We start from the raw sequence: 20,613 nt of genomic DNA, 5'->3' as shown, positions 1-20,613 counted from the left end.
AAACATAATTTAAGATATTAAATTTATGCATTAATGTCAGCTAAGTGAGAAAGTCATGGAAATTGTGGGTCTGTATCCAGGTTCTACAAAGCATCTGAAAGTTCCATATAAAGAGAAAATCCTGCAGTAACTCAAAAAATCTCACAAACTATAACATGGGAATCTAACACTTCACGAATTCTGAGACAGCAACAAATGTCTCTCATCTGAATAAGTGAAAGTATTGGAGTACTAACATTTTGAAAACTTAACAGTCTTAATATGCATTACAAGTATTTTCTCTCACTATTCCTAAGTTCAGTTGTAAGTAGAGCAGCAATATAACTTGATTTTGAATTGTAGAGACAAAATATAGTACATTCATATTTATCATCAACATAGTCTACATTTTCTTGGTAACACAGACGTAAAACAGCTACAAATCAAAATGTTCCTCTCCATTGTACCTTTCTCTTTCATGTAGTTTTAAATACTTCATACTCATGTGTCATTATGGAATATGAGTGGCTCTGTAAATAACTAAAGTTAGAAACACCTAGTCACCAAAACAAAATCTGCACTGCATTTCAAAAGCAGGAAATAACATATGCTGGCTGTGTCTCAGCGGTAGTCAATACATCCTGACCATTAGGTTATTGAGAAAACTAAGGAAAATGCTAAATAGTTGAGCACAACACTCTGTAGTTGCCTTCCTGATATTACCAACATATCAAATGGTTAGACAGAGCAGTAAGATGTTCTCCACAGCATAGGTAACCAATGTTAAATCTGATACTGTAATTTAGGTTCCTTGGTTGTCATGTTTATTCTGAGTTTATTAACATTTGCTCCTCAGCATGAGCAATATTTTGCATTGGGTGTCAGGAATTGTATTACTACTATGTTTGGTACATATTGTCTGGTTCAGCCAAAGAAATAAGTATCTAACATATAGGTTTCATGTTAAAACCTGAAATATAGAATTTGATGCACAACAAGCATATTATTTAAGAGCACCAAAAGATCATCTCTTAGAAATCTAACCTTTATATAATACTAGAATTCAAAATGAGAGAAAACATTCATGTACTTGTCATATTTGACTATGTGCCTATTATTGTTCTTTGCATTCCAGTAGTGCCCAGAGTCCCCAACTAAGATCGGGAACTCATTGTGCTAGGCAGTCTGTAAACACATAGCAACAGACAGTCCCTGTGTCAATTAATATAAAATGCATGAGGCAATACTGCCACTAGGTGTTAAGTGTGATGATGGAGGTGACAGGGCTAGAGGAGGGGAGAAAGAAAAAAAACTGCTTTCATTCCCCCACCCCACCCCCCGGAGACAGCAAAACAGCGGTGAAGGTGTTTGTGATCAGTTCTTCCTTCCCAGACATACCCACTGCATTTGTCCCTTAAAGACACATCAGTCTCTCATATAGGTTCACCTGTTGCCAGCCCCAGCCACTTGCACTCTAAATACGTGCACACTTGGGGTATGTTTATACTGGAATTAGACAACTGCAGCTGGCCTGTGCCAGCTGACTCAGGCTAAGGGGCTGTTTAATTGTGGTGTAGACGTTTGGGCTCGGGCTGCAGCCTGAACTCTGGGACCCTCCCACCTCACAGAGTCCTAGAACCCGGGTGTCAGACTGACTGAACATCTACACGGCAATTTAACAGCCCCTTAGCCCGAGCCCTGCGAGTCAGCTAGATCCCCTCATTGCTCTGCCCTTGGTCACACAACCACTCCCTCCATATTGCCTGATGCCCTGAACCTCTGGGCCCGCCTATTGCATGCACACTCCTCTCTCTGCCACCAGATAACATTTTACACCTTGACACAGTTCTCCCCAGTGAAGGGCAGAAACAGAGTAGTCTGGTTCTTGCTTCCCTCTGTTGCAAGAGATTATCCTTCTTTATTTAAAAATCTGGGCTTTTTGTTTTGAGTTGAGCTCAAATAACCTGAAGTAACATTTGATGTGAATAAGGATAAGGTAAGAAAAGAAAGAAAAAATACATGGAGTTTTTTATAGCTTCACTTCTTTTTTGAGTAGGTGTAGGCTGCACCAATATAGAAAGAAGTATTCAATGTCAAGCTATAAATAGCTCCTGCTGAGAGCATAATAGCTCTGCCTCCACAGAGCACAGACAATAAACTATCACTATTAGAGTTATACAGTTCAGGAGCAAGCACATTTAAACAAAAAGGGTTCTCATTCCTACCACAAATCCAATAAAGGAAATATTTACACCATACATAAAGTATGTTTATAGCGTAGAGCCACATTTTGAATAAAAAGACCTGCCTATTGAAGTTGTAAATATCTGATGTTTTATTCACTTTAGAATCCTAGTTCCAGGAAAATAATGTCATTACTTTTGAAATATACAGCTATTCATTAAGACATTTTATTTGTTAAAGAATTACCATATTTGTGACATGGACAATTCCTACAGCTCCACATTACATATTCACCATCGTTATAAGGCGTACAATCAAAATTAATTTTACGGAAAGGCATAATTAATTTGTTTACAATTATTTAAGGGAATGGGTGGAAGAAAAAGGAAACATTTACTGATGCAAATCTCAGCTTTTTTGTTCATTAGTCAAAATATAGCTAACTACTGTATACCACCTTATTTGTGAATCTAGTGATTAAAGGTGTTAAATGGAATTGTATTTGAACAAGAGAGACCATGAAGTTCAGACTGTTTTATTTCACGCATGTGATATGCACAAACAGACAAGAGACACCATGTCTAAGCCCAGTACAAAATAAAGTAATAGAAGATGCAGACATTTACATAAAATCAAATCCTCACAACTTTCTTTTAGGTCATATATTACTGACAGGCTGCAAAATGCCTGACCCAGCCACAAAGGAAGTATTTGCCTAGATTGATAGCGCTTCTGAAATTAGATGGTCCAACCTAAAACATAACCACTCCCATTAACTCTACTACAAACTGTTTTCAAGTTTCAATTAGTATTCTTCCTGTGAACTGCGTGCTTTTGAAGTGAAATGTTCAGGCCAAATACATGAACATTTTAAAATAATGATCCATGTTTCAAGCAATTTTGTTTTCAAAGTCAGAAACAGTCTGGAATTTGCACGGCTGTTGCTTTCAAAAGTAAAAGATTTATTTTGGAAGTCACATATATTTTTAAACAATGAGGTATGTGGCTCCTGAAATACAGTAAAGGATTTTAGATTAATTTTCTAGTTTGGGATCCAGTGATAAACAGGCAAACTGCATATACTCATATGTGAATGCTCCTGGGCTGTACTGTGACTGCACTGTATTTACAAAGAAAAAGAAATGCTGTTTGCCAGAAAGCTTACCTTTCTCTCTTTTAGTAGCTGTCTGTAGCCACTTTCACCCAGGGACAGTAGTGTAATGAGGACATCTAAGGAAGGAGATGCTGACGCTCTTCCTGAAGCAATGATATACAGATTATTTTAATTCTCTCTCTCTCATTTTATGTGTATATATATATATATATATATATATACACATACTTACACACACATAAAATGATATATATAAAATGATATATATATGACACTCATCTTTGTGAAATAACTGCAGAGAACTTGAATATCTGCTTCTATATGAAGCAGATATTCAAGTTCTCTGCAGTTATTTCACAAAGATGAGTGTGTGTATATACACACACACACACACACACACACACACACACATAGAATGAAGCAGATATTCAAGTTCTCTGCAGTTATTTCACAAAGATGAATGGGTGTATATACACACACACACATAGAATGAAGCAGATATTCAAGTTCTCTGCAGTTATTTCACAAAGATGAATGTGTATATATACACACACAAACACACACACAAGCAAATATTCAAGTTCTCTGCAGTTATTTCACAAAGATGAATCAATCTGTCAATTATTTACCTGGGTACATCTTGCTGATATCCTGGATGAAGGAATCATTGAAGCCAGCAATGACAGCACCACCTACTGGAACCATAAAATTTTTGTCCAAACTCTGGACGAAAGCATCTATTCTACCTACTCGAGCACCCTAAAAACAAAAACAACACAACCACCCCACACACATGTACACATTAGGAACAAGTGTTTGACAGCATCCAATTGTATTATGTGTAAAAGCAATGGACAGCAAGTTACATTAATAAAACTCTCATAGAAAATACATTAGAACTAAAACAAAATTAAAATGGTTAAGTTCCTTTTCTCAGTAGTGTTTACTAAGAACATGGTTGCATTGCTACATATCACCACAGGTTCATCTATCTGTAATTCTACTATTAATCCCTATTTTGCAAGGAATTGAAACACTGAACTAAGTTGAAGTCTTACACAATGCGGTACATTTTCAAAGTACTGCATGGATTTTTAACTGTATAACTCCTATAAAAGTCAGTAACCCACAACATTTCAAAAGTTTACCAAATTGAGTCTCAATCAGGGATTATATTTATATATAAAAATGGCCATGGCGTAGCTATGTTTAATTGAGAAAACAGAGTCTTTTCTCAGTACAGATATATAATTCCCATTAAAACCAGTGGATGATTGTGGGAGAACACTCAAACACTGTCCTTACCAAGATTTCAGTTAGTTGTATCATGTAAGATTGCCTATAATATGAAAATCCAAGTAACTCCACTACTGCAAATGGAGTCAAGTTCCCCTCAATAAAACAAATTGTCATTATAACCAGGGGGCTAAGTATTCTCCAAGACACAGGATGTAAATACTGCAGCAAGGCTCCGATTTCTGAAACACAAATCCTGTGAATTCAGAGAAGTCTTATGGTCTGTGTTATGCAGGAGGTCAGACTAGAAAAAAATCACAATGGTCCTTTCTGGCCTTTTAAAAGCCACAAATTTATGAATTCTCCAGTTAGCTGAGACTCTGCAGCAGCATGAAATCAGTATAATATACTCAAGCACACAATTTATTTATATATTAAATCAAGCTACATGAATGTTACTAGTATCTATGACAATAACAAAACATAGAAGATGTATTGTCACTTCTCTTTTTTAAACTGTTGTTTGGGTGGTGAGTGGGAGGGAGCCAATGAGTTGGCAGTGTTTTGGTGCGGAGATGAATGCCAGAGGTTTAACACTTGCATTTAGTTGGGGGAAAGGGAAAAGTGGGGCAGTTGACAGGGTACTGGGAACAGGATCACTCCCCCTCTTCAAAAAAAAAAAAAATCTAGTTTTTTTCCTCCTCATACTCCCATTCCATTTTGGTTTGTTGGATCCATCCTTCTAGCATTTATTTTCTGGCATTCATCATGGTACCTATGCACAGTCCATTGGTCTATTAGTAATGAGTGTGTACAAGTGTGACGGGGTGCACTTGCCCTGCACTGGTACTGTGAGAGTTTACTCTACTCTCTGGGCTGAGGAGGCCACACCCCTGCGGCCCTGCTGGGCATGCTCCAGCTGGAGACTAGGTATAAAAGGGACCACCTCAGCCCATTCAGGGCTGACTGTTGAAGAGAGAAAATGCATGCTGCAAACTCCAGCCTATGAACTGCAGGAGCCCCAGATGGCAGAAGCCAGGGATGCTGAGACTCTGAAGGATGGCCAAGGAGTGGTGGAGATGTTGGGAGCTTCACTGACTGGGGAGCCCAGAATCCCTGGCATCAGGAACCAGGTAGGAAGTAGCTCAGGGAGACAAGTTGTGGTGCTGAGTGAGGTCAGCATGTTTTGAACGGATTCCCTGCTGACTCAATGGTGGGCATACTTGCCACTCACACGGCCCTGGGCTTGGACCTGGTGGAGCAGGGAGGGCCCAGGTCCCCCTACCTGGCTGTCAGCCACCCTGGGGTGGCGGCGGCCCACTTTTTTGACTGTGGCCGCTAGGCCATGCGGCCCTGAGAGAGGGCGGCTTTACTGACTGTGGCCGCTAGGCTATACACCCTGTCCGAACCGGGAAGCCATACTCACTTGGACCATTAGGTCCCAAACCCTGACTCTGGCCATTGGACCACACAACCTTGAGAGAGTGGCCACATTGACTTTTACCACTAGGCCACACTACCCCAAGACAAGGGGTGATCGGAAGGATGCGACTGTGGGGAAATAATTACCCCACCCCAAGAGGGCATGAGGCGCACTTGCCTCGTGACAACATGGATAAGCAGGTGCCCTGGGAACTTCATGTAGCTTCCCCTTCCATCGATATCTATCATTACATTGGAGGGGTGGAATGCCCCAACTTCCCAATATCTTGAGGATGATAGTGGTTTGGGACCCTTGAACTTTTCCCAGGGCCCATGATTCTCCAAGACATCCCTTACCATTGACAAATTCTGCCACTGTTATCATGGAATGCATTGGCTCCTAAATATACCTTACAATTAATTTCCTCCTAGATTGTATAACTTCTGTTGAAGAAAAGAGATTTCTTTTGTTAACAAACTCTGAAATAATGACTTCAGTTAAATGTTTAAGATTATATCATAAGAAATATCTAGCTACAAGCCAGAAAGAAATGCACAGCCCAATACACTAATGCACAGAATTGTGCTTTTCAGTGTTTCTTGACAAGATTATCATTACAAATGATTTTTTCCATTTGAGTTGACACAGGAAATTAAGTTTCTTAACATTCTGATCATAAGTTTAGCCTATAATAATATAGTTTCTCTGATAAGAAACCCTCATTAGCTGTAGGATAATACTCAGCAATTACACAGCCCATCCATGTGAAGATCAAAATGCTTCACAAACAATTACATGTCACAAAACCACCGTAATGTAGGTGCAATAAATATCAAGTAAACTATAAAACATCAGAAATTGTTTTCCATTCTCATGTCTCAAGTATGTTTTGCAAGGGCCTTCAACCACTCAAGAGCACATAGCAGCCATAATCTCACTTCAAATGTTTTTATTTAAAAAATTAATGCTTGTGAAGATTAAACAATATAATTTTATTAAAGGGTCACCATCAACCTGAAATCTAGGTTGCTTTTTTTTTAAAATAGTAGTTTCAGGCATTAGACCCAAAGTAATATCCCTTATCTGTGCCTGTGATTTTTTTTTGAAAAAATAGGGATTGTAAAATGTTTTCCTCTATCCTGCTGATGTGTGAGACACCAACACAAAAGGGAAATATTAGAAATGATACAAAAAGTGCTGTCAGATGTACAAAATTAAACATGCTGAAAGATGTCTTTTCCTCTAATCTTTCAGTTATAGCGAGATTAGATGTTTGTAACAGTCAGTAAAACTGACTGAGAAAGATTTAAGTTGACAGTGACCCTTTAAAACAAGGAATTTCCACGAACTTCTAGTAAAAGGACTGTTATCAAAATACCTAAAGACCTCAGTCTGTTCAATCTACACTTCTGAAGGTGCTGTTGACCAAAAAAAACCACATGTAGATTGCAACTACTGATAAAAGGGTTAACAGCTTTATGGCTGATGCTGCATATTAGGAAATGTCCATTTAACAAACAATTCTCCCAAAACAGGCATTTTTTAAAAAAAGTAGCATTATAACAAAGTAGAAAGGAGTACTTGTGGCACCTTAGAGACTAGCAGTCTCTAAGGTGCCACAAGTACTCCTTTTCTTTTTGCGAATACAGACTAACATGGCTGCTACTCTGAAACATAACAAAGTAGCTTATCCAGTATCAGTCAGTAGTTCCTCTCCCTGGAACAGTCTGTAGCAAAAAGCAAGGATGAGGTGGACATTGGAAGGATGTTGTGGCACTTCTGTCATAGTCCTTCAGCCACCTCAGAAGTGCATCAGTAATAAGGTACCTAATAATTCACATCCTGAAGAGGTCTTAATTCCTATTCAATTACAGTCCACGATTTTAAATATAATTGTTCTAATAAGTTTAGGAAGCAGTTTTAAGAAGACATAAAACATCCTTCCACTATGAAAAGTATTTCTTAATAAAATGAAGCAAAGATAGGGGAAAATGTTATGTTCCAGACAGTAGAGAAAAGGTGAGCATATATTTATTTCTTCCAAGTCTCTCCCTCATTTTAAAAAAGGGTTATCTGAACTATTTGGTTCCGTCCCCAACTTCCCCACTTTCAGCAGCAGTTTGCTTGACCATCTGCCAATTTTAACTCACTTTCTTCTATAATAATGACATCTGGAATACTGAAAAGCTTCCATCCTAATTTTTACACTAGAAAAAGAATCGGAAGCAGCTGGAAGGGCCACATACTGCTTGGCATTTTGGGAAACAACCATTTGGAACTCCCCTCCCGCCCCAACCCCTTTCTTTTCCTTACTCTTTCCTCTAGTACCTTGCCTTTCCTCAGCCTCAAATTCACATGGTGCATTACCTTTGACAAATTATTTATATATACTTTATTGATTTAGCATCACCAATACCCTAAGGTCTCTTCCATATTTTTGGCAATTAAAAAATCCCAAGTGATTTGTGGGAAATTATTTTTCTTCCTGTTCTTTCAATTTTACTTTGTATGTTTCTGATTTTGTAGTGTGAATAATAATCAGAAGCTAATGAATATTACTTCAAGCCCCTAACTATGAGAAGTTGTGGGGAGTCCAAATAACCCTTCAAGAAAACCCTTTTTAGTCTGAAATGTAGGAAGGTTGCTGGAAACCAATTCTGCTCAATCTGGCCCACCTGACTTTGTCAGCAGGGGGAAGCAGCTCTGAAAAAGTACTCTGTCCTTTGAATCTGCTCAGACATGCAAAACTGCCTGGGATTAGATTCAAGTCTGCAAAAACATTTGACAGAATGTGCCCATATTGTGCATTTTGTAGTTCTAGATAACTGCATATCAAAGGTTAATATAAATATATCATTTAAAAAAGTCTCATTTGAAATACAAGCCTCATACCTGCTGGATGAGATGCATACATCTTGAAGACTGAACTCCATATGCATTGTTGACAATATGAGGAATGTCATAATTAGAACAAATCACAGCCAGTTCTTCCAGTCTACAAACATAAAAGTGCAAATTAGGAAAACACTTATAACCGAACACAGTGAAGTTATGGTATGAGTCAGGCCATTTAAGGACTAATTAATACAAGAAGGTCAAAATGGGGGCAAGTGACAGAAAAGGAAACTTCTCCACAATTATATTAGGGTACATTGCAACTGGGAGTATGCCTCCAGCTGGGTAGACAGATACATGCTAGTTCTCCTTGAGCTAGTGTACTAAAAATACCAGTACAGACCTCCGAGCATGGGCAGTGGCACAGACTAGCTGCTCGAATACAGGCCCACCTGACTTCCTCAGTCCTAACTCAGGTAGTTAACCTGCACTACAAAGTCCACACTGCTATTTTTAGCATACAAGCTCAAGGAGAACTAGCGAGTTTCTGTCCACCAAGGCTGGGAGGCATGCTCCCAGCTGAGAGTAGACATACCTTAGTATTACCATTGTGATCTGATAGTTAAATGGAAAGGTATTTTTTGGTAAAATAACATTCCTAGTTACCTATACCCATTCTCTAACCTTTTGGGTTGGGCTCAAATTTTTCATGCTTAACCTTGATTCCAAAGAACTTTTTAGTAAAAAGCACCCCCGCAAAAAACTATAATTGGAGTTGCAAAAATGTTTTTTTAAAGCATGTTTCAGCTTACTGTATTTTTTCAATTTATAGCACTAAGCCCCAAAAAGGGTTTGACTGAAGTTTCAAAATTTGTGTGGGGAATGAAATGTCTAAAGAGATTGGAAATAGCACAGGATAGGGAACGTTTCACCTTTAGGTTCCCAGTTCAGTCTAACCCAGCTGGGTAGTGACTAAAGTTGTTACCTTCTGATAGCTATTGAGTGGCCTGTGTTTAATGGGTTGGTAGTCTCAGTACAAACCTTAGTAATCATATTTCAAAAACCACCAGCACCTTTGACATCAATTGGTGCTCATCTGCATTCTAAGAAGAGGCCAAGGAGTAACTTGGCATGGAAGTAACTCTGTCCTCTTGACAATACAAGTGGTTCCTCCAGAAGAGAGGAGAGAAATACTGACAGATCTATGAGGAGAATCATGCACTCCTGCTGCTCATACTATATGTACTCTGTGGGAAGTAGACTTTGGGCTCCCATTACTCCAATCTGACACCTTTGCCACACCAAATTATTTTGTTTTATACTTTGTCTGCACATAAATCTAAATTAAGAATGGTTTCAGAGTAACAGCCGTGTTAGTCTGTATTCGCAAAAAGAAAAGGAGGACTTGTGGCACCTTAGAGACTAACCAATTTATTTGAGCATGAGCTTTCGTGAGCTACAGCTCACTTCATCGGATGCATACTGCGGAAGTGAAGAAACAGTTTCTTCACTTCCGCAGTATGCATCCGATGAAGTGAGCTATAGCTCACGAAAGCTCATGCTCAAATAAATTGGTTAGTCTCTAAGGTGCCACAAGTCCTCCTTTTTTAAATTAAGAATGTGTGTTCTGGAACCTGCTGAGAGGTTTGTACAATTTTAAAGCAAATAGCATGGAAAGTCAAATGATGTTGCATATAAATTATTGTATCTTCAGATAACCACAATATAGTAACCAAAGTATGTTGCAGTTGGAGAATCAGTGGGTGATGCTTAAGGCCCTTAATAAAGGCAAGCATGTTCTTAAGACCATTGACTTAAGCACTCTCCCAAATACGGGCCCCAAAAGAGGACAGCTATACTAGTCTGAATATGCTTGATCCCAGCTAAGTTTAAAGGCACATGAACTTGGTCCTAGTTAGTACCATATCTGGATGGTTGGTATCTCTCTGTGTTTGGGTCTTCTCTACCATCTTCATTTTATTTTACTAGTTACCAATAAATCTTTCCTCTACACTAAGTTGAATCCTGTACTCTTCTTTTTCAAGCAACACTCATTTCAAGATTTGGGCCAATATCTTTGCTTTCATATCTCAGATAACTTAGTAACAAAAGAGATTTTCCTTAGGCTTAATAGGTAGCCCTATAATTGCTGACTGCAAAGATCCACGGATCAGCACCTTGCTGGAATTGATTTCTCACAATCCAGATAAACTTTCATTTACCATACAGGCTCAGAGCTGCAATGAGCTCCATGTGGGTGGACCTCTGGACCCCACTAAAGTCTATAAAGCTCTGCACAGATGCAGGAATTCACCGGGCAGAGCTCACTAAACTTTCCGGGCCTCTTGTATTTTATAAGATCTATGCTTTTAGTACATTGGAAAAGGGTTCCAATTCTGGCATCTCTCTAAAATCCCTTGATTTCCCCCCAACTTGTGTACATTTCTTATATTTATTTTTGAAAATATTCTCTTTGAAAGTTATAACTTTTCAATTGGATTTTGCACATATGCAAAATCCACAGTGCAAAGAACCAGGGGCCCACGCAGCTCCCACTAGCTTCCAATCTACCAGCTTCTGGCAAGAGGTAACTGTTTTCAAACTGTGGGGCACGACTCAATAGAAGGCAAAAATAGTGGGTGGGGAGGTGGCATGTTACCCTGCAAGCCCCTTCCACCCATCACCTCTAGGGGGCACAAATATACTTGCCCCGGGCTAAAATCCCTCATTACGGCTCTGTTCTTTCCAATAAAGAGTGGTAATACTTAGAAAGGGGCACACAATGAATTTAGGCTTAAAAAGACCTTTTAAAAAAATAAAAATGTTAAATTTCATGTAGCATGACATTTGCTTAAAAATTTACATTTCAGCATACTTCTATGACAGAGCATTAAAACAAAAATGTCAGATATTTAAAAACATACATATAAAAAGGTATCCTACAGGGATGTTGTATGGGATTTACCTTCCTTTTATGAATATGCATCTTGTGGTCTTTTTGATGGTTGGAAGTATCCTTTTAATAAAAAACTCAAAACCCTCTCTATCTGTAGTGCTATAATGCAGCCCCCATCTTACATTTTATTTCAGTCACAGGGGACAGAACACTACCTTGTCAAAAAAGGAGAGGAGGCAGAGGAGTGAAAGAAATTTACGCTAGTTCAAAAACAGACTAGTTGATTTGGTGGTTTTGATTCAAGCTGGCCAATACATTTTCCAACTCATCTTCAGGTAATGTTCATCGTATTCTGACAGAATTGTTCATCCCACTTTCCTTCCAACATGTGTAAGTGTTTGGGTTTTTTTTTTAAAATCAATAAAATGTAGGACACTTTTGACTAATGTAGGATAAGAGTGAAAGATATTTTTCACTAGCCATTTTTCAACTGTAAGATGATAGTTTCATTTCTAAATTCACAGACATTCAGTTATGAATTTCTAGGTATCAAAGCAATTAAAGCAAATAGATATGATGCAGTAAAGAAAATTATAACAGCAGTATGATTATTTTGTTTTGGAATTATACCTAATTTAAGCAATTCTTATGCTTTTCAAAACCTCAACAATATTATTAAAACCTATACTTTAAACAAATTGTACTGTGAACACAAATGAGTCCACAGATATACAACTGTACACTGGCAAAACCCAGTATTTGGGTTTATTATTATCTAATTGCATATGCAGACAGTATTTACATTCACAAAGGCAGGTTTTCCAAGCAACTATCACTGGTCTCATTTTGAAAATTTGTCCCAACATACTGAGTGCATTTAGCTATCAGAATCCAATTTCTCGTTTCCAGAACAAGAGTTTTCAAAGATTTCATAGTGCGGACCACATCTTACTATAGTGTTTCAAGACAATATTATCTTCCATTCTTGACTGTGTGGTTCATCTCCCTTGTCAGTAACGATTGAATAACATCCCTGTGGCAATTACAGCAATAGCTTGAATGGAAATGTAATATTAGGAAAGAATGTAATGTATGTTAAGCTTATTTTAATGTGATTTAACAGCTGGAAACAGAGTGCCAGCATCACATGATCAGCTAGTAAGTGCTCAAACCAAGAAACCAGAGCAAAAATTTTTTTTAAATATCCGTCCAGTACATCTACATTTCAGGTTTGCAATGCTGCAGCTATACTAGTATATTTACACTGGTATTTGCACAGTGGACAGACATCCCACCTTGGGCTATCAAAAGTGTCAAATGAGAAAAATTCATCTGTGATCAGTGAACTAAAGAAGACAGCAGCATAGGGAACTGTAACTAAGAAAAATGTGACCTCTGACTTACCACGGAAGCTTGTTGTATGATTCCACAGAAGACCATTTTTACCCACTTCTGTGGAATCACATGAAAAACTGCTGACTACAATCACATTTATATCACCAAAAGCAATGAGATTATTATCCTCAGCCAGGTATGAAAAGGAAGATCTGCCCTGTTTCTTGTCCGTCCTTTTCTGCTTCTTCTGGTATGGTTTTTGCAGAAGGTGCATTGTTTCCATCCTCCTGCTCCCTAAATTCCAGGAGGAAACTGGAAATAAACTTTCACTGTGGTATCTATTTTGCTTCATTAACTATTGGTAGTAGTAATTAAGCAATTTTAGAAAGATGAGCATAAATGTGAAGGTTATTTAAAACTTTGGTAATAGTCACCAAGCATTATGTGAGTATTATTTACCTGTCAGGTACCCTTGGAGCAAAGCAAGATGTAGTAGAATGAACACAGAGAACATTTTCAGCCCCAAGATCTTGGATTTTAGCCTCTACCACCTTTACATCTGTGCGCAGCTCATCACCTTCTAATACATTCTCTATCACCACTGGCTCAAAACCTAACCCAGCCAATAAAAATAAGAGTGTATTAAGCAGTAATTTTACAGGTCTATATCTTCAGGCTAGATGCATGCTTATTGGCTCTGATTTAATTTCAGATTTTTTTATTTCTACTCACTTATTCTGGTAAAAGACTTCAGAGATTCAGAATCATTAAGAACACTGGTACATAAATGACATCTTCACTGGTGCCCACAGGAGAGCTTGGGCTTTAGGTAAAAGCTAGTGCCCTTTGCAAGCTGAACCACATAGCAGCAACAGGTTCAACGAAATCTCCCTTACTGAAGCAGATTAACCCCTTCACTCCCAATTCTGTTTTTAAATATTCAATATGAGGGAGGCAGGTGAAATCAGTCAAAAGGATTTCCCTTTCAAGATTCCAAGGTACATTAAAACAGTACTGCTGGGGGAAAAAAATGCTAAAAATACTAATCAAACAGCTTCTAAAAATAAAACCAGTTTGTAGCAAATGCTATAGTTAAGGCTGCAACTCAACTTTCATCAAAATCCTGTTTTTACTCATTCTCAACTCTCAAATATTCATCAGAGTTTGGAAATGTCCACATTTGGACTCATTCTGGAAGTGAAATTTTTGTTTTTGGAAAATCTGAGCCAATTTTGCTAATCCATGTTTGAGTTAAGCAATCACTACAGAAAAGAATCACATTAAAAAGTGTTAAGACTTATTTAGATACAAAGACTCAATAAAACAGTTGAACTGCAAACTTTATATGTGGCTATTCCTCACTGAAGATCATACCCAAGAGACAGTGCATTTGAAAAAAAAATGTAAACACATCCAAGTCATAAATGGTTAAAAACTACTTTTGTGCACATATATTCATTTTTCAGTTAGGCCACTGCTTGAGGAACTATCCAATTGCACAAGTCCACAGTGCCACATGTAAGTTTTTTCAGTACATGACAAAATGGCATCATTTAAAACCTATGGAGTTACTGAAAAGATCAATTATGCATGTTAACTGTATGAACAGGGCTGCAAACTTAAGGCTCTATTAAAATTCAAAACACTTCTTTGAAAATAATTAGTTTGATACTTGAAATATGGTGTGATTTTGTAGAACCATATATTTTCCTCCACAGTGGATCTAGCAAGTCTAGAAGTTTCACTACTTTTAGCCTCCATACTTTCTGTACCAACTAAAACGTAAAGAAAAAGGCCCCAGTGTTCTGTTTCTTTTTCCACCATCAGTTTTAACTGAATGGCATGCAAACAGAAAAATTAAAGTAATTTAAACTATCATCCCCAAGCAAAATAAGGATTAAAAAGTAATTTCCTATTATGGAAGGAAGTCATGTGATCCATCTATATCTGGTCACCTCTTTCAGTAGTATTTGTACCCTTTTTTTATTTATAAATTTAAATTTCATACATCCCAAGTTGCCAGTTTTAGCAGTCCATTTCACACACTAATTTCCATCTATGCAAAGAAGTTTGTACTGAACTCCCATCAAGCCTGCTCCTGTTCCCAGTGCAATCAATGGGAATTCCCCTATTGACTTCTAAGGGAGTAGGATTGAGTTGACCAAACTAAATTCTTCAATTTCTAATCTAGCATGGCAGCATCACTGTGGGTCTTCCCTCCTTGGATTAACAATATGCCTCAGCTCTGTCATGGAGGAATGAAATTGTGAGTGAGCCCCTGTCCACAAGAACTTGGACTAGACAACTTGAAACCATCATACTGCAATGACTTAGTCACTGTTGACCTAGGCTGGTTTCAGACTTGTGAGGTAGGGGTAAGAGACTCTGCATCCCTAAACATTACCAATCCCTAAACATCCAATACTTGCCATTTTTTTTTTGAGACACTTATTCATTCTTTAATTTGGTGACATCCATCTTATTTAAATAAAAGTTTTGAACAATTCAGTCATGTCTCTTCTTACTCTTTTTTCCTAATATAAATCTATTTTTCTTAACCTCTCCTCTGTATATAACCAGGTATTACAAATATCTTAAATAAACCACCTTCCATATAATTACCTATGTTCAGAGAATGCTATGGCTGCCTAGTTAAATACTCAACTGTTGTCCTCTGCTGAACTATTTCCAGTTCTTTGGTCTCTTGTAATATGGTGCCTGAAGTTGGGCACGACATTCTAGACACATTCCTCACTTTCTTTTTATGCAGAGTGATGATATCTTTATCTCTACTCTTACATATCTCCATGTTCTATTTGGATTTCTACAGTCGTCTATTTTATTGTTTCCAGACACCAAGTTTATGAATCCAGTACCACTATCACCACCAGTACCACTATACCACGTAGTATACCACACTATACCACTATACTATATCCAGTACCACTATACCACACTGCATGGTCAATCCCATCTTCTTCCTCTTACCTGCAGTGATCATAGATTTAAAGCAAGATTTCTGATCTATGCGTGGCCAAATAATATACTTTGCCTTTGGTCTCTTGTGCCGCAGTGTTAAGAAACACAGAGTTAGACTCATGCCAGTTGCCATAGGAACCACAAAGCAATTGGTCACTGTCCGGACACCTGTATATAAAAACAAACGAGGTAGTAGCATAGAATATTTGCTAACTGCCATATCACCCACATAAGAGAAATATTCATTTCATACCTACCAGCCAGCTTTATAATGTCCAGAACTATTGAATTAGTAAGTTTGTTCAAAAGGCTAGAACCTGCAGCTTTAGGCTGGACAGCAGAAATATCTCCTGACCTCCCAATTCCATGGATTAGCCTGAACAAAAGAGGTTGAAAACTTATATTAAGAATTTTTCAAGCCCTAAAGCAATATTTCCTGTTTTCTGAAGAGCATTTGATTTGATAAACATTGATAAAATGTCTTATCCAATGCAACACCAAAATCAGATAATGAATTACCATACCTTATAATATTAACATAAAATTGACTATTTCACTCACTTCTGTACAGTAAAGCCATCAAAAACAACACCTTGTTAAACAGAGTAACTGAGAAGGCCTATAATAGTGATTACTTTATCCACCAGGTAGATTTACCGGCAGAAAGGGCTGTGAAATCTGTGTCCCCCAGATCATGCTACAAATGCTAGCACACTTTGCACACACTGCAGCCATGTTTTTTGAAGAACAAAAAACAGTATTATACAATGCAAAGTACACCCATGGGATTTTATAGATGCTGTGCCTGATAAACATTTCATTGCTCTGTTGTTGTGAAGTGGTTTACATATGCTCTGTTAAAAATAAATTTTAAAACATTTACGTTAATACACGCTCTGTTTCCCTCCACATTTTGTCTCTACCCACCTGGCATTCTACTACCTCCTCCTTCTCATTCTGTGCAGTCCCGTCTTTCTTCACATTCTTGCATCTTTCTGATACCACTCAAATTACATTTATAAATGTGGAATATTATTTAGCACCTTTCAGGCTTGAAGGATCATATAACTCTTTATGAACTACACACTTACAGAAATAACTTCACCCACTGGTGAAATGCAGCAGCTGCCTAAGAAAGCTCAGCAACAGTATACAACTACTAACAACTTAAATTCCATTTTTGTCTTGGGGACAGTGAGGACTCCAGCCATATACATCCATTCACTGAAGAGTTGATGGACTAGCGGGAACTCAGAACTTTTAGGAGGGTGGTTTTATATCTGAAGTTTTTTTCTCCCACTTCCAGTGTAACTACAGCAATAGTTAATTGGTTTGATAATTGAAAAATTTGCACATAATCCTCACTTTACAATTACAAAAATGCTTTGTTCCCCTGGTCCCCCTTTTCTCAGTCTACATGTTCCCTCTCTCTCTTTCCTAGTCTGGGTCTCTAGATGCTGGGCTCACTCTGCCCATTCATTTTGATTTTAATATGGCTGAGAAGGAGAGTGTGCTCTCAAACCACTGCCTGACGCTTCCCCCCACTCTTTTACTTACCTGATTTGCAGGAGAATGGAGTTGGGATGGAACGGAGGACAACTCTTAGAAGAATTCCTTCTCTCTCCCACTACTGAAGCTAGTAGGTATAAGTGGTACATAAGGCGACAGAACTGTCCCAGCCCAGCAACAGTTAAGGAACATCCTCAGCTCTGTCACCTGCAATATGTTCAACTCCTAGTCTACCACATTCCTTTAGAAAAGCCAGGTAGCAGCACTTTTGGAAAGAGAGAGATGCTCTGAAGATGCCCCTGATCCCATAGCTCAATCAAGCCAGAGACTGACTACAGAATTAAGTAGATGGAATGGGAAGGTGATGCCTCCAGGTCTGTCCTCCACTAGAACAATTCTTCCTCAAGAAGAATTGCAGGGGCCTTCAAAAACTGCTAGATCCCTATGACCATGCATTAAATTTAAAGAACTGCAATTTAGAACAAGAAGTGAAGGAAAATACTGTATTTAGTTGCAATTGCAAAAGGAATTCAGTTCCCTGGTTTTCTTCGGAGGTCTCCCATTATAAAACTGGATGGGCCAAACTGAGCTTAACGTGTGAAAGTCGAATTTACTAGAATACTAGTCTCCGATATGTCCTTGTGCCAACATGTCAGAGATGGGGAATTCAGTAAATTTCACTCTGCTGACATTACAGATGACATAACAATAGAATGCAGATAATTGGCATAGGACAGCAACCCAAAACAGCAGATCTAGATAAAGCAATATCTACAGAGTCTCTAAAATTCAATATCCAAAGCGCCCATCAAATCTCAGAAGACTCAGGACTTCAAGCTATTAGAAGCCCTCCCTGTCTCATAGCTCTACCTCCTCTGAATCAATTTTAATGGACTTGGTTTATGGTAATGTCAATTAATCTCTGTCATGAGTTAATAATTACGACAATCAATATTTGGATGCAAGGGATCTTTTCCAATAGGTATAATATTTAGAAGAAAGAAGAAGTTTTGAATAATATACAGATGGGTTAATGCAGTGCTCTATAAACGGAACTTTAAAGGACAAGTAACACAAGTTATTTTTTAACCAGAGAAGTCTCTTCTTTTCCTTCTTGCTTTGTCAGGTGTCCAATTCAAAAATTTGCATCTCTAACACCCACAATTTCCTTAAGAGCAAAGTTGTGAGAACACAGTGAGAGATTTTAACAAAAAAATCTTGTTACAAAACTTTTCAATGATTTGCTAATGGAAAATATGATATCTGAAACTGATGTAATTGTCTGTAATGAAATGTTGTTTTTCAAATGCTTTCAAACTCTGATAACAAGATATTAAAATAAGCATACAAAACAAACATAATAAAACAGTAGCATTAAAATTACTTGTCAGACTTACCTGTAATGCCGACGGGCAACTAATCCTGATGCCACTCTTCCTTCCCTCTCACCCACACCACAGTTGCTCAGAAAATTGTTGCTATCCATAATGGCAAGTTCATGGAGGAAGAGTTCGATGGTACTTTCATCCCATCCATTTTCAGGACACTTGCCCTTCAGAAGGAATTATAACTATAATAAAAATACTGCCTAGATGTGGATAATTAAAATTGATAAGATTTCTGTAAGTAGATTGTTTTGTTAGTTTTGGTATCTTCTTTAGTGCACTGAGCAGATTTAAAGCATTAAAGAAATCTTCTAGTCTCCCCTTCCTAGTATATGAAATTGGAACATTTAGTAATAAAAGCTACATAATAAACTGCTCCTATACTCGATGCAATTTGATATTAATGTTCCCAGAAAGAATAAATTTAAGATGTATTTGTCTCCAAGTACAGCATTCTAGGATGCATAAACAGAAGCAGCAAAGAGCATTTAGGAAGTTTCTTGCTTGGGTCCAGAGTGACCTAGACAAATTAGAGGACTGATCTAAAAGAAATCTGATGAGGTTCAACAAGGACAAGTGAAGAGTCCTGCACTCAAGACAGAAAAATCCCATGCACTCCTACAGGCTGGGGACCGACTGGCTAAGCAGTTCTGCAGAAAATGACCTGGGGATTACAGTGGATGAGAAGCTGGATATGAGTCAACAGTGTTCCCTTGGTGCCAAGAAGGCTAACGGCATATTGGGCTGCATTAGTAGGAGCACTGCCCGCAGACTGAGGGAAGTGATTATTCCCCTCTATTCAGCACTGATGAGGCCACATCTGGAGTACTGCATCCAGTTTGGGCCCCCGCACTACATAAAGGATGTGGACAAATTGCTGAGAGTCCAGTGGAGGGCAACAAAAATGATTAGGGGGCTGGGGCACATGATTTATGAGGAGAGGCTGAGGGAACTGGTCTTATTTAATCTGCAGAAATGAAGAGTGAGGTGGGATTTGATAGCAGCCTTCAACTACCTGAAGGGGGGTTCCAAAGAGGATGGAGCTAGGTTGTTCCCAGTTGTGTCAGATGACAGAACAAGGAGCAATTGTCTCAAGTTGCAGTGGTGGTGGTTTAGATTGGATGTTAGGAAAAACTATTTCACTAGGAGGGTGAACCACTGGAATGGATTATCTAGGGAGGTGCTGAAATCTCCATCCTTAGAGGTTTTTAAGGCCCAGCTTGACAAAGCCCTGTCTGGGATGATTTAGTTGGGGTTGGTTCTGCTTTGAGCAGAGGTTTGGACTAGATGACCTCCTGAGGTCTCTTCTGTCATAAATATGAAGGGAAGGGTAAACCCCTTTAAAATCCCTCCTGGCCAGAGGACATCTCCTCTCACCTGTAAAGGGTTAAGAAGCTAAAGGTAACCTCGCTGGCACCTGACCAAAATGACCAATGAGGAGACAAGATACTTTCAAAAGCTGGGAGGAGGAAGAGAAACAAAGGGTATGTGTGTCTGTCTATATTTTGTCTTTGCCGGGGATAGACCAGGAATGAAGCCTTAGAACTTTTAGTAAGTAATCTAGCTAGGTACGTGTTAGATTATGATTTCTTTAAATGGCTGAGAAAAGAATTGTGCTGAATAGAATAACTATTTCTGTCTGTGTATCATTTTTGTAACTTAAGGTTTTTGCCTAGAGGGGTTCTCTATGTTTTAAATCTAATTACCCTGTAAGGTATCTACCATCCTGACTTTACAA

The 20,613-nt window shown here is 38.3% G+C and overlaps 1 protein-coding gene across 1 annotated transcript in view; it reads right to left on the bottom strand.

The window, feature by feature from the left end:
* SEPSECS (Sep (O-phosphoserine) tRNA:Sec (selenocysteine) tRNA synthase) overlaps positions 1-20,613 on the bottom strand; it is a 41,783-nt gene that overhangs the window by 15,194 nt on the left and 5,976 nt on the right. The window contains exons 2-8 of the mRNA XM_074950132.1: positions 18,888-19,042; positions 16,239-16,357; positions 15,991-16,149; positions 13,462-13,615; positions 8,829-8,931; positions 3,907-4,036; positions 3,329-3,420 (exon numbers count right to left, since the gene is read on the bottom strand). Of these exons, the coding sequence (XP_074806233.1) occupies positions 3,329-3,420; positions 3,907-4,036; positions 8,829-8,931; positions 13,462-13,615; positions 15,991-16,149; positions 16,239-16,357; positions 18,888-19,042 (912 nt within the window). The remainder of the gene's footprint in view (positions 1-3,328; positions 3,421-3,906; positions 4,037-8,828; positions 8,932-13,461; positions 13,616-15,990; positions 16,150-16,238; positions 16,358-18,887; positions 19,043-20,613) is intronic.

Source organism: Natator depressus, chromosome 4, assembly GCF_965152275.1.
Source record: "Natator depressus isolate rNatDep1 chromosome 4, rNatDep2.hap1, whole genome shotgun sequence".
Lineage (NCBI taxonomy): Eukaryota > Metazoa > Chordata > Testudines > Cheloniidae > Natator > Natator depressus.
The sequence above is the reverse complement of the archived record's forward strand: the minus strand, read 5'-3'. Positions and strand labels throughout refer to the sequence as shown.